Raw genomic sequence first — 15,995 nt, 5'->3', positions numbered from 1 at the left:
CTACAGTAATGATCGTCTTTTTTTCTATGTATTTCATTTTGGACAGTTTCATTGTTATGTCATCAAGCTCACTAGTCTTTTCTTCTGTAATATCTAATCTGTTACTATTCCAAATCAATACCAATCCAGTGTACTCTTCATCTCAAACACTGTATTTTTTACCTCTAGGCATTCAATATGAATTTTCTATGTCCTACCTTCTAATGTTCATGTTTCTTGACTATATAGAGTTTATAATATCTAGTTTTATTCAGTTTTGAATATAGCAAACTTCAGAGACATTATGGGTTTGGTTTCAGACCACTGCAAAAATCAAATAACCCAATAAAGTGAATCACACGAATTTTTGGTTTCCCAGTGCATATAAAAGTTATGTTTATACAATACAGTAGTCTATTAAATGTGCAACAGCATTATATCTAAAAAACAATGTAAATGCCTGATTAAAAATAATTTATTCCTAAAAAAAAATTGCCAACCATCATCTGACTATGCAGGATTGCCACTAACCTTCAATTTGTAAAAAGTACAATAGCTGTGAAGCACAATAAAATGAAGCTCAATAAAAAAGTATGACTGTATATTCTAATTTATTATTTAGTCTTACAATTCAATAATTTCCATTTCTACCAACAATGCCACTGAGCATGGGAAGCACTGATTAACTCCCAATCAGATCAATTCTTTTCCACCACAGCAGGCCTGCTGTTCATCCTCACAGCTTGTTCTGGCCCAACAGACACTTTGTAGGTGAAGTGAAGCAGATAGGCTTACTTCTTCACTTGGTCTAGTTGAAAGTTTCTTTTAAGAGCTGTTTTTACTGTCTTATCTAGTAATTCCATCACCTGTGTTATTTTCAGGTTTACCTCTAATGATTGATTTATTCTCTTCATTACTGTTCATATTTTCTTGCAAGCCTGATAAGTATTGAATAGATGCTCCACATTGAGATTTTTACAGTGTTGGATTTCAGTTTTGTATGTTACATTAAATATTTGTGGACTTTGTTCTAAGACACGGAAAGCCTTACCAGGCTTGCTTTTAAACTGCGTTAGGCAGGTATAGGGATAATTTGGCCCTACCAGTTAAGGAATACCCTGCTAGGGACTCTACATGGTGCCCACGTGTCAAGAGATCTTTCCAATCTGGCCAACGGGAGTACAAACCATTCTCAATTCTTCACGAACGTTGTAATGGTGTCGCCTGCTACATCCTGCTTTCCCCTTGGCCTCAGATAGTTTCCTCACATGCATGTGCTGCTCAATACTCAGCTAAACACAGGAAAACCTTCTGGGGATCTCCTGTGCTCTCTCTCTATACGGTTCTCTCCTCTGGCACTGTACCTCACCAATTCCATCTACCTTGGCATCTTGAAACTCCTAGTCTTGTCTCTCTACTCAGGAAGTCTGTCAAGCAGCATGTGGGTAACCCCCACATACACACCACACTATTGCCTGGAAGTTCTCAAGACAGTAAGCTGGAACAACTGAGGTGCTTGCCTCACTCGTTTCTCTTCTATCAAAGGTCACTCTCCTGTACTCCTACTGGAAATGTCTGAAACCACTGTTTTATATTTTGTCTTGAGTTCTACTTCTTTAACTTGGGAGAGTAAACAGAATCCCTGTTCCTCCATAATGGTTCAAAGTGGAAAATTTCTTCGTTTCTTTTAGAATCTCTCTTGGTATACAACCAGATATTTCAATCACAACCACTTTACCACCTACCAGCATCAGATTATCATCAACATCATTGCTATACTAACATTTATGAAATATTTACTATATGCTAGAGGATGTATTATCTCACTGAAGACCCATAATAATATTAACCTTCAATTTGCAGAGGCAAAAACTGATGCTAAAAGAAGTTAAGTAACTTGCTCAATGTGACACAGCAAGTAAAAGTCATAGAACTGACATTTGAACAGAAACATCCTAACTACTGATGTTGACAACTGTAACAAATAAAAATTCTTCAGGGAAAAAAGGAACAGAAGACCATCTATTTTTATTTTTATTACCTTCAGCTAACAATGCCCTAGGTTACTTAGTCATGTTATATACAGAGGGGAAGAATGACTATAGACAGAAACATGAGATATTTTAGTGACCATAATTCTTTCAATTAGCAAAACATAAGATTATTTTTAGAACTTCTACAATAATAGGTTAGAGCTATTTTAAAAATTTAAAACATTTGCTTTATGTCTTGGTCTATATAGTTTTACTCACACATACAATAAACAATCTAATAAGTATGATAAATGTTTCCTTTGTTATTAACATAAAGTAGAGTCAAGTTAAATTATAGAGAGAGCTCCCTAAGAATTTGTGTGTGGTCAAGTGAGTAATAAAATTCAGTTGGCCCACAAAGCTGGAATGGTAAAAGAAGATATAAACTTGAATCTAACCAGGGAACATTTTACTCATCCAGTAAAGGCTTGGTTTGGTGCAATTCCATTTGGCCAACTCACTTATAAAATGACTTTTTCATGTTAAAATATTTAATACTCAATACCTCAAGTCACTGATGTTTGATATGCTTATACTCCAACAACTATAGTTAAACAAAGTGCTTTGGTTTGAATTGTAGTGTTCTCTTACTCACAAAAAGAAACTCTTGGAACACAAAATAGTCTGTTTCCATAAGTTAATGCTATCTTATTAAATGAAAACCTCCTATTGTCATATCTCAATATTTCTAACCACAAAGCATAAATGTTCATCTACTTCTTTGGAGAATCTAAAGGCATGGGGGACATTAAATTAATTCCTTTAGATGGGCACAGACAGAACTATCCCTCCTAATTATGTTTACTTTTTTTTTAATTTTTAGTGTTTGGAATCCATATTTTTAATGGCTTTCCTGAAATCTCAAAATCCCTATCTACAAATTTTAGAAAATAAAACAATTTCAGTAATTTTGTGGATTTCAATGCTGTTTCATTGGCCTTAGATATTTCCCATGTAATGAAGTAATATGGCAAGATTTAACCAAAGGTAGTACTTTGGACACATACAATAATACGTCTGTGCTTAGTGTATCCTTCAAAGTAAGTAAGTCAATGATATAAAAGAATTGTTTCTTTGAACTTTCTGAATTTTTTAATTCAATATAGGAAGCAAAAACAATTATAAAAACCTGTAAGTACCAGTTGCAGCACAAAGTTAGACTGGATCATCAGTTCCCCTCTGTCACCAACTACTTCCTGGCTACCCCACTTTAAGACACTGAAAATCAGTGAGGAAAGGATCTATTAATGTTTCAGTCATAACTTGGGCGATCCTATTTATCCTATCACAACTATACATGGCATCAAAGCATAATTAGATTATGACACCACTCTCATTCCTCAAAGCCCACATTTATAACTATTGTTTGAGGGAGAGAGACCTTTACCATCAAACCATATAAAGGTTCTCTTTTTTCCTTGTCAATCTAAAGTTTTGAGATCCTCCTCCTCTAGCACTATAAGTAGGCTCCCCACCTGTTTAAAGTTAGAGAGAAGTGTCACAAGACTATGACAAAGACTGGTAATAAAACCATGGCCATACATGCCAATGAACATTAAAAAATAAAAGCTAGAATCCAAAGGGGAAAAACTCTTGAGAAGTAAGTTTGCAGATTTAGGTAAAGATCTCACAATACGGCACTATTGTTATCAAAAGGGAAACACCTGTTTCTCAGTGCTCAATCATGAAATTTACCATAAAGAGGAACATTTTGGGGTTCCTTTATGTTGCTTTGCTTCCTGCTGTTTATGCCCAGCACAGCCTGGTTCACTACCTTTCTTGTGAAGCTATTTTCCAAACTGTTTCCACAATCCTGCAAAGCAAATACCTTAACTTGAGTTACAGGGCTGGTCCCTCTCTTTTCATTTTTTATCCCAGTAGGTGAGACTGCCCCTGCTGCGTTTGGTGGCTGTGGAGTTGATGGCATCTTTGCTCCAGGTGACACCTGCATGCTGGCCAGCTGAGCGGCATAGAGCTGCTGCAAAACAGGGAAGACAAAAATCATCTCTTTAAATGCAGCTGAAACAGAGCTTCCAAAACAACTTACCGTATTGTTAGATAACTATTTCTCTGACAGCTTTGAAATTTCTCTTTCACTATTTTTAAAGAAGAAGATAAAAAAGAATAAATAGTATAACAGAAAGAAAGAGAAGTGATATGGGAGCCATTATTCTGTTCCTGGTCCTTCTAAAAATAAGTTTAGGACCCTAAACAAAGGATTGACTTGCTCTGGAACTTAGTTTCTTCAACCGTACAGAAAGGAATTTGACTAAATGGTCTCAAATATTCTTTCGAGTACTTAAAATCGTTATAAAGTGCATTAAATGTTGTTATGTCCATTCCTGTAATTTTAATATTCATGAACTAAGAAACTGATCTAAACTTTCCTAGGCACTTCTGGAAGAACACCGTTCTAATTCAGTACTGACTAAACTTCTCTAGGGATGTTGACCCCTCTGGGTATTAAGAGTGCTGCCCTCAAGATCCCTAAGGCCCAGTAGCAGTCCCTCCTTCCTCTATGCGGCATATAGCATAATCCTAAAGAGAATATAGGCAGATTTGTGGAGGGAAAAAAGTCAAGCTTCTTTTTCCTAGCACAGGATGTGAAATTCTTAACTGTAGATTTATTAGCTTTGGGGTGAAATTGGTGATAAATAAATACGTTAATCTGTTATGGTTAACCAGAATTCAGATAACTCAATTTTAACACAATTTCATGCTTGAAAACGCCATTCAAATATTTTCTTTTCTTCTTATCATCAAGATTAAGCCATTACCTTGATAGTCATATTTTTATCATAATAAATAGAAAGCTTCCTAGTTCATCAACCACAGAGAAAACAGCTCAAACTTTGCCATATTAGTAGAGGAGAAAAAACAGGTGGTTTGTATGTAATTTCCAGCATTACTATCATTCAGATGGACAAATAAAAAAAAATTACAGTAATCAAAAACAGACCTTTCAGCACATGTAATTAAATGAAAGCTTAATAAAGAATAATTTGCAAGAGCCAGATGTGCTTATGTCATGATTGTTGCTTTCTTTGGAACAATTTCACTAATATAACAAGCCTCTAAAGAAATTAAAGTTTCATAATTCTGTATGTGCAATGACTCAGTGGCAAGAAAAATTCACAAGTAATAGCCAGTCAAACTGCTAGAACTTCAGGGAGAAAAAGGACTGTCTTGTTTCCTTTTTACTCTGTTACACTCTTTTCTTTTAAAATTCAGCCAGGTGTCTTCAAAAGGGGCGGGGGTTGGGGCGGGACGGAGTTGGTGCGAAGCCAGTGAGGAAACATTCGATACCGAATGGAGTGGAGATGGTTGAGAGTTGGAAAAGTAATGACTATATGCTGATAAATGGTGGCTGGTATCATCACCAGCATGCCTTACTATTGAGTATTAAAGAGTCAGGAAATCTTAGACAGGCAAGAGTCCTTAGAAATCATTTATGCCTTCATTTTAGCTCCTGATTCACAAGATCAGAAGAGAGTCAATTTTACTCAATCTCGAGTCCTTCAGGGAAATTCAACCAGTGAAGAAAAGCTGAAAAACAAATCATTGGACACAAATCTAAACAAATCTATTTTTTTTAAGTTGATTAAATTCAGAAATCCTTCAAAATAATTGAACATTATAGTTGCTTTTTAGAAATAGAGTAGTGTTAATTGCTTCCTCTAAAGTTTTGACAATCATTTATTTTCTACTTCTTTCTTAGGATTGTACTTAAGAAAGACAAGATTCTTTAAGAATTATCATTTCTTGGAGTTCCTTGGGTGTTGTAGTTACTGATACATTAGATGCAGAAAGAAGTATAGCCATAGTTTATAAAACTTACAGAGCTGGGTAAACTGGATAGTAAAATATTAGATAAGATTTAGTAGAATGAGCCTTGCAATAGAAATCAGAAATTAAAGTTCATCGTAAAGATAGAAAGTGCTCACAGAAATAAATATTTTCACATTCTAACAAAATATTTTAGATATAAATGTAGAGCTTTTCAGATTGAGGACTTTAGGTCTGACTTGGATAACAGAATGCCATTCATTGAACAGGCATAGGTTTATGGAATAATTTCACAAATAGCTCACCTTCTAAGCAAACATTAATTGAATATGTTCTATATGTCAGGCTTTGTATTAGGAGCTGTGAAAGTAGTTCAGTCGTGTCCAACTATTTGTGGCTCTCTGGACTATACAGTCCATGGAATTCTCTAGGCTAGATATGGAGTGGGTAGCCTTTCTCTTCTCCAGGGGATCTTCCCAACCCCAGGATCAAACTCAGGTTTACCGCATTGCAGGCAGATTCTTTACCAACTGAGCTATCAGGGATGCCCGGGCTGGAGAAGGGAAGATCTCTGGAGAAGGGAAAAAGCTACCCACTCCAGGATTCTGGCCGGGATTACTAGTCCATGCGGTTGCAAAGAGTCAGACAGGACTGAGTGACTTTCACTTACATTAGGAGCTGAGGAGGCTTCAAAGTCTTGGAACAAGTTTATGGCTCTGGAGGGGATGTAAGATAAAGATCCTTAGCATTTGATTTGTATCTTTCCTGCAATGCTTATCACTTTTTTAAAACCTTGTGTATAGATATGCACTGGTTTCCCTGGTGGCTCAGTGGTAAAGAACTCACCTGCCAATGCAGGACAAGAGGGTTTGATCCCTGGGTTGGGAAGATCACTTGGAGAAGTAAATGGCAACCCATTCCACTATTCTTGCCTGGGAAATCCCATGGACAGAGGAGCCTGGTGGGTTACAGTCCATGGGGTTGCAAAAGAGTTGGCACGACTTTAGTGACTAAATAACATAGCTATACACATGTCTTATCATGTTTGATAAACTATAAGCTTATTGAAGTCATGATCAACCTAATTACTTTTGAATGCCTAGTATCAAGAATAGTGCTGTGCAAATAAGAGATAGTCAATCAATATTTTCTGAATTAATGTCCTATATAAAATCATTGGGTGTTAGGGAGGAGAGATATTCTCTCTATAGATAAGGCAACAGCAGTGGTATATGATTACATTAATTGTAAATGTGATGAATAATATTATGGCAATGAGTTTTAAGATATAAAAGGAAAATAAATTCAGTCCAAGTTAAATTATTCTATTTTAAGAAACTGTTTTCTTGGAGTCATTTTTAGAATGTTGACTAGATCGGTCCTGAATAACTACTGGCTTCACTAACCCACTTTATACTTTTCTAACACAAATTGTAGTACTAACTTTTTCTTAGCCTGATTATGTATAAATTTAAATTTTCCCTAAATGTTACTGCATCCTTTTCTGAAAGAACATAAAATATTAGTTCTTTAAATAAATAGCTTTAAGTTAGAAAACTCCTTTGAAAATTAATGGTTTAGGAAGGAAAATAGGTTAAATTCTAACTATTACATAATAGTTTACAAAAATATCATTTCATGTAAGATTCTCAGATCATTGTTCATAGTTATAATGATGATGATAATGAACATTCATTTCCAAACAACATTGAGGTTTTAAAAAAAATCAACAATGTAGTAAAGTTTACATTGTGAAGTGAAGTCGCTCAGTCATGTCCGACTCTTTGCGACCCCATGGACAGTAACCTGCCCCAGGCTCCACCGTCCATGGGATTTTCTAGGCAAGAGTACCGGAGTGGGTTGCCATTTCCTTCTCCAGGGAATCTTCCCGACCCAGGGATCGAACCCAGGTCTCCCACATTGTAGACAGACGCTTTACCGTCTGAGCCACCAGGGAAAGCTTACATTAGGCTTAGTCAAAGTCCCATAAAGTTTGATGAAGACTGTTTTTGTAAATATAGGTCTTTCCATTTTAATTTTGCAAAAATGTTCAGTAGTCATTTGGGATACTGAATTGTCTCTTTATCCAAAATATATAAAAGACATAGAGTACATACATGTAAAAATGAGCCTAGCTAAATATTTTTCAAAATTATAAAATCACTCATATTTTATAGGAGCACTTTAAGAAACACTTTTACTATTTTATGGCTAAAAAATTCTATGTTTATTATTAGTTCAGTTTTAATAAAGTAGTCAGTATTAAAATTTTGGTAAGCTGAACAGTAACATACTTAGTACCTACAACTGAAAGGGGCTTAACAGATCATTTAGTCTAGTCTGACCTCTTCATTGTACTGATAAGCCAAGGTCTAGAGAGTAAAGTAGCATGCCCAAGATCACATAGTTAGTACTGGAGGGAGAATAAGAACACTTTAACCCTCATTTCAACATTATTATTTAAGGTAGAAATGGATATATGAACCAATCTTTGCACCTTTCAAGCACATTTTCCAGTATTGGTGAAATTTTTCAATGGCAAATCTTTATTTAGTGTACTATTACCTAAGTAAGTAAGTCGGCCAGTCGTGTCCAACTCTTTGAGACCCCATGGACTGTAGCCTACCAGGCTCCTCTTTGAGACCCCATGGACTGTAGCCTACCAGGCTCCTCTGTCCATGGAATTTTCCAGGCAAGAGGACTGGAGTGGGTTGCCATTTCTTTCTCCCGGGGATCTTCCCGACCCAGGGATGGAACCCGGGTCTCCAGCATTGCAGACAGACGCTTTACCGTCTGAGCCACCAGGAAAGCCCACTATTACCTAAACACTATTCTAAACGATAGAAGTGCAACAACAAGCAACTCAGAAATGGTCCCTGTTTTAACAGCACTATCAAACCCTTCGGAAGTAACTATGAATGATGGCTAGGTAAGTGCTGAGAAAGAAAACTATAGAATGTCAAGAGACTATCTAACAAAAGTATTTAACATAGTTTGAAGGATAAAAACAGTTTCTCTAAGGAAGTAATGCTTTGAGAACTACCCAGGTGGAAAAGTTAGTAAAGAGTAATCCAGAAAGAAGAAACAACAATTACTGTGGCTCTGAGGCAAGAAAAGGAAAGAAAATAATGTTTTCAAGGAACTTAAAGAAGGCCAATAAGGCAGGACTATTGAGGGAGCACAGGGTGGCATGAGAAGAGCCAAAAGTGGGGTAGTGTCTTATTAGGCCACACTAACAGTTTCAGGCTCTATCCCCCAAAGAGAGGCATCTAGGAAGAGCAATGAACTAGAATCAAGACACAAAGACTCTTTTCTATGTTTCACTACCAGCTTATTGACCAAACTTGTAAGTAAATTGGATTAAGAAAGTCCTATGACAATCTCACAAACCAACAAATATATACTTCTAGTTGTGTTTCGGGAGTTCTGTGTCCTGAGACTAGCCTTAAAGAAAAACCTATTTTACATTTGTATTCTAGTGACACATTTTATAACTAAGTCCACTTAGATTTAACACAGAACAGTAGGTCCTACCAACCAAACTCAGCCTTACAGTGAAATTCTTGAGCGTCTTGGAGCACACACACTGGCCTTCAGTCTTGTCAAGACCTAAGAAACATATTGTATCAGGGTCATTTTACAACACTATTGTATTTGGGAAGAAAGGCATGCTTTACCTCCCAAAGAGTCAAATTTATGTCAAATTATAATGGATGGTGTCACAGTGTATCTAATACTTACCATAATGTGAAATACACATTCTTTTATACCTGCTTTCTGTGATAAAATCACATAAGATCTCCAAAGGAGAGCACCATAGGAAAAAAGGTGAAAGGACTTTTATTCTCATAATCGCATGATTTTCACATCACCACTCATCCAGTCATCCAGTTATCACCCCTATTCATTCATGTGTTAATTCAACAAACACATACTGAGCACCATCTCAGTCAGGTACTATGCTAGGTATTTTACACTTATTTCATCTTCAAAACAGTTATGTATAATAGGAATTATGTTCTATTTTAGAGTCAGTCTCACTTTAAAGACCATATGCATTCTGCTATTACATGTTAAAATTATTTAAAATAAGCTATACAGTGAATCACAATGAAACCCATTTCCTGTTCCTAACTACCAGACAAGAAGCATTTTCCAAGAAGAGATTCTGATATTGCTGCTCTTCTGAGCTATTCTGACATCTTCCAGATGTCTCACAGCTACTTTTTCTAAAATGGTGCTTCACAGTTCTCAAATGGAGAAAGAAGAGTTAAGGGTACTACCAGCCACTTTGAAGGAGTAAGGGGCATACAATTTTTAGCTAAACTTCCTTCTCCAACCAAGCTGTGAGCCGTAATAGAAGACACCTGAAATACCCTTGTGACATATGTTTAAAAGACTGATAAAGTAAAAAAGAACTATGCAGACTATGGGTAGAAATAGGAGAACTTGATAAAAAGGGAAGCTGACAGGGGCTTTAAATTGGCACCAGTAGGCTCTAGTATATGGAAACCAACAGTAAAAAAAAGCAGACACAACTTCACACGCTGGATTCTCTTTGGAGTAAATTCTCCTGTGTTTTGTCATTTCAATTAGAAAGGGCATTTTAAAGTGGCCTGTCGGAATCTAACCCAGAGAGGAAAAAAAAAAAAAATTCTCCTTCAAATACAACTTGCCTATTGGTAGATAATGAAGAAAGGAAGAAAAGAGAAAATGCTATTTTATAAAAACATTCAATAGGCACTGACTTGAAGACTTCAACTCTCTCCTTTATATTTACCTGATTTACTGTGGTTCCATGTAAAGTCTGAGAATCTCAGGCTTCTAGCCCAGGTTAACTCAGATTCTGTTCTCATATGCTAGACACTACTTGAGGCGTCATAAGGAGATGTTGGAGAAACAAGCAGGTTGGGTAGGGTGGCATTCTTCAGGAAATGTCATTACTTACGTGACTGATGCTGCCTAACACTAGGCCCCAAGCCTGGCTCAGTTCTCCAGGGATATCCTGGATTTTGTTACCCTCTCAAAACAATGCTGATGACCATTCTACCAACCAAGGAATGCTATAAAGCTGGGTTAAGTTCGGCAGTGAGGCTGTAAGAAGGTGAAAAGGAGACAGGGGTAATTAAGCAGCTTGATTTAGTGCTTCTTCAGCACAGGGAAGAAAGCGTGTCAGTAATAAGTCATTACAGACTGAAGGAGGGGTGGAGGAGAGAGTTTAAAAATAATTTGAAAGAGATCACAAATACTTTTACTTCTCATAAACCTCCAATGTCAACAAAACGATCCAGGAAATATAGCTGTGGTTTTATGGAAGGAAAGAACTGAAGTCCTTGTTTTCAGCATAGAAGGTACTTGTTTAGCTAGACCCCTCATATTTGACACCATAGAAAACTGGCTGTGAGAACAGGAGGTGAGAAGAGCAACAGAGAAAGAGCTACTACTCCCACTCATCACGGTCACATACTGGGTTCATTCCAAGTCAGTCCCCTTGCCCCTCCTGCATATTTTTTATTGCCTTATTTTCCTTCCCTATTAACTGCTCCTGTTTACCATAGTTCTACTCATCTTTTGAGTCTCGACTCAAGTCACTTTCTCCTTAAAGACTTACCCGTCCACTGTCTCCTTTGTATTCCCTCTATATCTCATTCTCTATCTCTGTGTACTTTCTCCAAATTCTGGGCTCCCTAATTAAGGGAAGAATTGAGTCTTATTTGTCTTTATGTCCCTAGCACCTAACTTAATGCCTCACAATTAATACATGCTCTGTTAATATGAACCACTAAAACCCCTTCACTTTACCTTCTTGTCTCTATCTTCTTAAAACTGCTATAATTTCTGCCCACACCCTTTTCTTAGTATACTTTTCCTCACACCTTCTCCAAAAAGAACCCCAGACATGGAGGTAATTTCTCTTCACTTATGTCTTCTTGAACCAATAAGCATGTGAATTCACATGTAATGCATTGATTTTCTTGCAAAGAAACATCAGACAACACAGTGTGAACAGAAGAAAGAATCGTACACATGATTTAATCTGAGCCCTTTTCTTTATAGATGAAGAAAATGCAAGCCTAGAAAAGGAAGTGATTTGCATAAGCACACCAAGTGGTGAGCTGGGGGCTGAATGAAATCTAGAACCTAGGTTCCTTAATTTTCCCATTCAGTGTTCACAGGGACTCGTTTCTCCTTGTGTTCCATTTTCTTGGGGGACTGACTGCAAATAGAATTTGTACATTCTATCAGAGCTTTTAGTTTGGACTCCATTAAAAGGGATGTTTTTTTCACCATTTCCCTAAGATTTAAAGAGAAATTCATCCTACATGGACTTAGAAAGTAATCATTGGGCACCCGAGAATGATTTATGCTGTAGAATTTTATTTTAATATTTGTCATAAGATGTAACATTTTAAAATGTAATCACAGTATTTAGGTTAATTGTAATTATATTAAGGTTTCTACAGATTTTTTAAATTAAAGTTTATGCAAATACACATAAAGGGCAAAATTTGTCTCAGGTGAGAGCAGACCTATATTCACCCCCTTTGAGACTTCTGCCATTTGTCTTCCCACGAAAAACCAAGGGGAAAATGGGACAAGCATTGAGTGTAAGCCACTGAAGAGCCAGGACCTGTTTAATTCATTTCATTATCCCCTGCAGCCGGCTCAAGAATGTCAAGTAAAGAAAAATGAATTGAAAAAGAGAGTTTTCCTGGCTAGAGATCATCTTGCCTATTTTCCCAAGCACTGAGTAGCTTGCTCTCTGACATAACTCATTGTGTTAATGGGACGGGGAACGGGGGGGATATGCTGCGTGTGAAGGAGAGGAGAAGCTGTGAAAAAAAGGAAAAAACAGAAAAGAGGCTCAGGTCAAAGGCCTCACCCTTACACAAAGAGAATTTTTTTTAAAAAATTTGGAATCCATAAAATAACAGAGCATCCAGTGATCTGCTATGAAAAAAAAAAATCATTCTCTGATAGCACCAATTCTATTTGAATGCAATTAGGAGAGCAATTTCCTTATGGAACACAGTTGCACAGTGCAAATACTAAAAACAAACAAATCCACCTCCAATAGTTTTAGCAAGAAAACTCAATCTTTCACTGCTTCTTCCAAGTATCTTTTCTGTCAGGGTGCTAAATAAAATATGTAAGTGCATAAGGCTTTATTTACAGAAATAAAAGTTCAGTCATTGAAACAATTAGTAATTTGGTTCTTAAATCAAGATATTCGAAGAGGTGATAATGAGGGCAGTTGGAAATCGGCATTATGGGAATGAATCTGTTTTTCTCTGTTTCCAAGAGATGGGCAGGCAATGCTGGAGAGATCCAGCTCTCTGAATGTGTTCCAAGTGGTACAGCTTGCATTTGTAATGCTACTTTAACTCTCTAGTCACAAAGTCTTAGCTCATCAGAGAAGTCTTAAACAAACGCATCTTGATTCTACCAATAGGCTATAAAATTCATCAATGAGTCCAGAAGTTGAGTTTGAAATCCAAGCATTATTTCCCCAAAACTAAGTCACAAGGAATTTTTCAAAAGGTATATCTGGGTACGTGTTTAATAAAATACTTTTAGTTTAATAAAATACTTTTTAATAAAAGTAAATAGTTCAATAAAATACTTTTTATATTTCCCAATATTCAAAGGAATTGTTTCTTTGTAACTGAAAGGTGAAGTTCATTCAAAACTTATTTAATGAGTAGCTACTCCTGGCCAGGTGCTATGCAAGAAATATAGAGGAGGTCAGGAAAACTAAAAGACGGAAACATTTGAGTAGAGACCTGAAAGAAGTGAGGAAGCAAACCAGGTCATTATCTGGGTAAGCACTTCAGGCAGAGGCAAAGAAAAGGTGAAAGTCCTAAGACCAAGGGTGTGCTTATGTGTAGAAGGTTTAAGAAACAGCAAAGAGGCCAGTGAGGCTGCAGCTGAGTGAGCTGGGCAAAGAGTAATAGGTCAGGTGTCAAAAAAGATAGCAAGGAGGTCAGATCATGCAGACCTTGAGTACCATCAGACCGACTTTGGATTCCACTCTGAGGCTCTGAGTTTCTAGGAAACACTATTACAACAACATGGCAGACCCAGAAATCCCTCAGCAATACCCACAGAAAAATCTGGAGATATGCCACTGCTGCCTTGCCTTGGCCTGTGATGGCTGCCAAGAAACCAGATGCTATTGCTTGAAAAATATTCTACAACTGTCTAGCTTCTATGCCCTTCAATTTCCAGCCATAATGAAGCCTCCAAAACAACACAGAATGAAGACAAATATGGGTAAGTATGCAATGAAAAAAGTTTTTAACTTGTTAAAAATATATCTTTGGGGGAAAATGCATGAAAACAAGGTATAATATTTTCTAAACACTATTTTTTCCCTTTAATGAATGGATAGAACAAATATTGCTGGTTGGCAATAAATGTGTGTATTACATGAAAATATTTTACTTTTTTAAACTGTAAACTCTTTTAAGCTGGTTTTTAAAATCTCAGGAGATTTGGAAGATTGAACACAAGAATTATGTTAATGAACAAAATTTTATATCTATGATGAAATGTACAAACTTACTTTTTAAAAATCTCATATTAATAATAACATGAAATGTGCATTTGCAATCAATATTGAGAGATAAGGATGCATTTTGAATTCACTTTTAAGTGATCCAGTAAACTGGCAAGAAATAATGCAAAATATCCTCTTCTTCCCTTACTCTTATATTTTCTTCTGTATTTTTGAAATTCAAATAAATGTTTTACACTGTTTAAGAGCCACGTCTACTAACTTTCATTTTTAAACTGCAAATTACTAGTATTGCCAATTGGAGAACTTCAGCATATTTTGTAGTATGTAAATATGCCATCTGTATCCTACAGTAATACCCATGGCTTACTCCCTAATTAGCAGGAAGGAATGATACCTTATACATAGCAGCCATAATAAAAATTATTTAAATAGTCTATCATAAACATATAATGTGCTGTATTGTCACCAGACATGTTACTGACACATATCTCAATAATCCACCTTGAGAAATCATTACAGAAGATGAAGCAGGTAATGGTTAATATAAAGGACTGAAGAAGCAGCTTAGAAAAATAATGTTTATATGTTGCTATGAGCAGGATAATACAGTGATTAAGAGTGCACATGCTTCAGTCAGAACCTACTAATTATGCGATCTCGGGAAAGTTATGTAACCTCTCAGTGCCTTAAATTTCCACATCTTTAAAATGGGAAACTAATAGCACTTACTCCAAAAGATTTGTTGTATGGAATAAATGAATTAATGCACATGAATACTTAAAACAGGGGCTCACCATAAAGATTACTACTACACCATAAAGACTCAAAATCTGTAAGCTCTTAAATCTTTATTGGTATATCCTCTTAAACAGATGTCGTGCCAAAGACTTTATTCAGAAAATACTTAGCATTTTTACTTAATTTACCAAAAAAAGTATTAGGAATACAAAGATTAAGAAGACAGGATGCCTTTCAGGTACTCACACCAAGAATAGGAAGGAAAAGGGAAGAAAGACACAATATGGTACATTTACAAATTGCTACTGAGACACATCACTGGGAACAATTTGTTTTTTTCCTCCCAGATTTATTGAGGTATAATTGGTAAATAAAGTTGTGTAACTTTAATGTGGACATGTGATAATTTGATATAAGAATCTATTGTGAAATGATTACTACAATGTAGTTAACACATCCATCAGAAATAGTTTTGACTGAGGACAGTTAGGTAGGTTTTTACTTACAGGAAAGCAAAAAAAAAAAAAAAAACTCAGATCTTACGTTAGCTAAAAGTTTAAAAATAATCCTGTAAAATCATTTAACAACAACTACAAAAATCCTGAGCAGAATGGACACCAACCCCAACAACAAGGGACTGTTTAGGCTACTAGAATTTTTGTTCTGCTTTAGAAAGGTCTCCTCCTCCCAGCCCATTTCTTTGGGCTAGTATCCAAAGACTGCTCCATAGAACTAAAATATTCACACTAAGGGCCAATGTAACTTTGAGGAAGCCTTAAGATTTATAAAGTGTACCACTTCTCTGAAAAAGGGGAAACCCTTGGCTATTCATTGAGGGAACAGGAACTTTGCATTGTTCTTGTTTTCATTGTCCATTGTTGGACAGAGAAAACGATTTAAGAATTCAAAGTCCTCATTTGTTGGGGGGTGCAGTGGGG

The 15,995-nt window shown here is 36.2% G+C and overlaps 1 protein-coding gene across 30 annotated transcripts in view; it reads right to left on the bottom strand.

Annotated features, from left to right (window-relative positions):
• SOX6 (SRY-box transcription factor 6) overlaps positions 1-15,995 on the bottom strand; it is a 672,686-nt gene that overhangs the window by 87,239 nt on the left and 569,452 nt on the right. For 27 of the 30 annotated variants that reach the window (XM_043481411.1, XM_043481400.1, XM_043481420.1 and 24 more), the window contains one exon: positions 3,841-3,990. In XM_043481411.1, the coding sequence (XP_043337346.1) occupies positions 3,841-3,990 (150 nt within the window). The remainder of the gene's footprint in view (positions 1-3,840; positions 3,991-15,995) is intronic. The other 3 variants (XM_043481396.1, XM_043481409.1, XM_043481425.1) reach the window with 1 other exon arrangement.

Source organism: Cervus canadensis, chromosome 11 (genome assembly GCF_019320065.1).
Source record: "Cervus canadensis isolate Bull #8, Minnesota chromosome 11, ASM1932006v1, whole genome shotgun sequence".
Taxonomy (NCBI): domain Eukaryota; kingdom Metazoa; phylum Chordata; class Mammalia; order Artiodactyla; family Cervidae; genus Cervus; species Cervus canadensis.
Note: the sequence above shows the minus strand (reverse complement) of the source record. Positions and strands in the feature narration are given on the sequence as shown.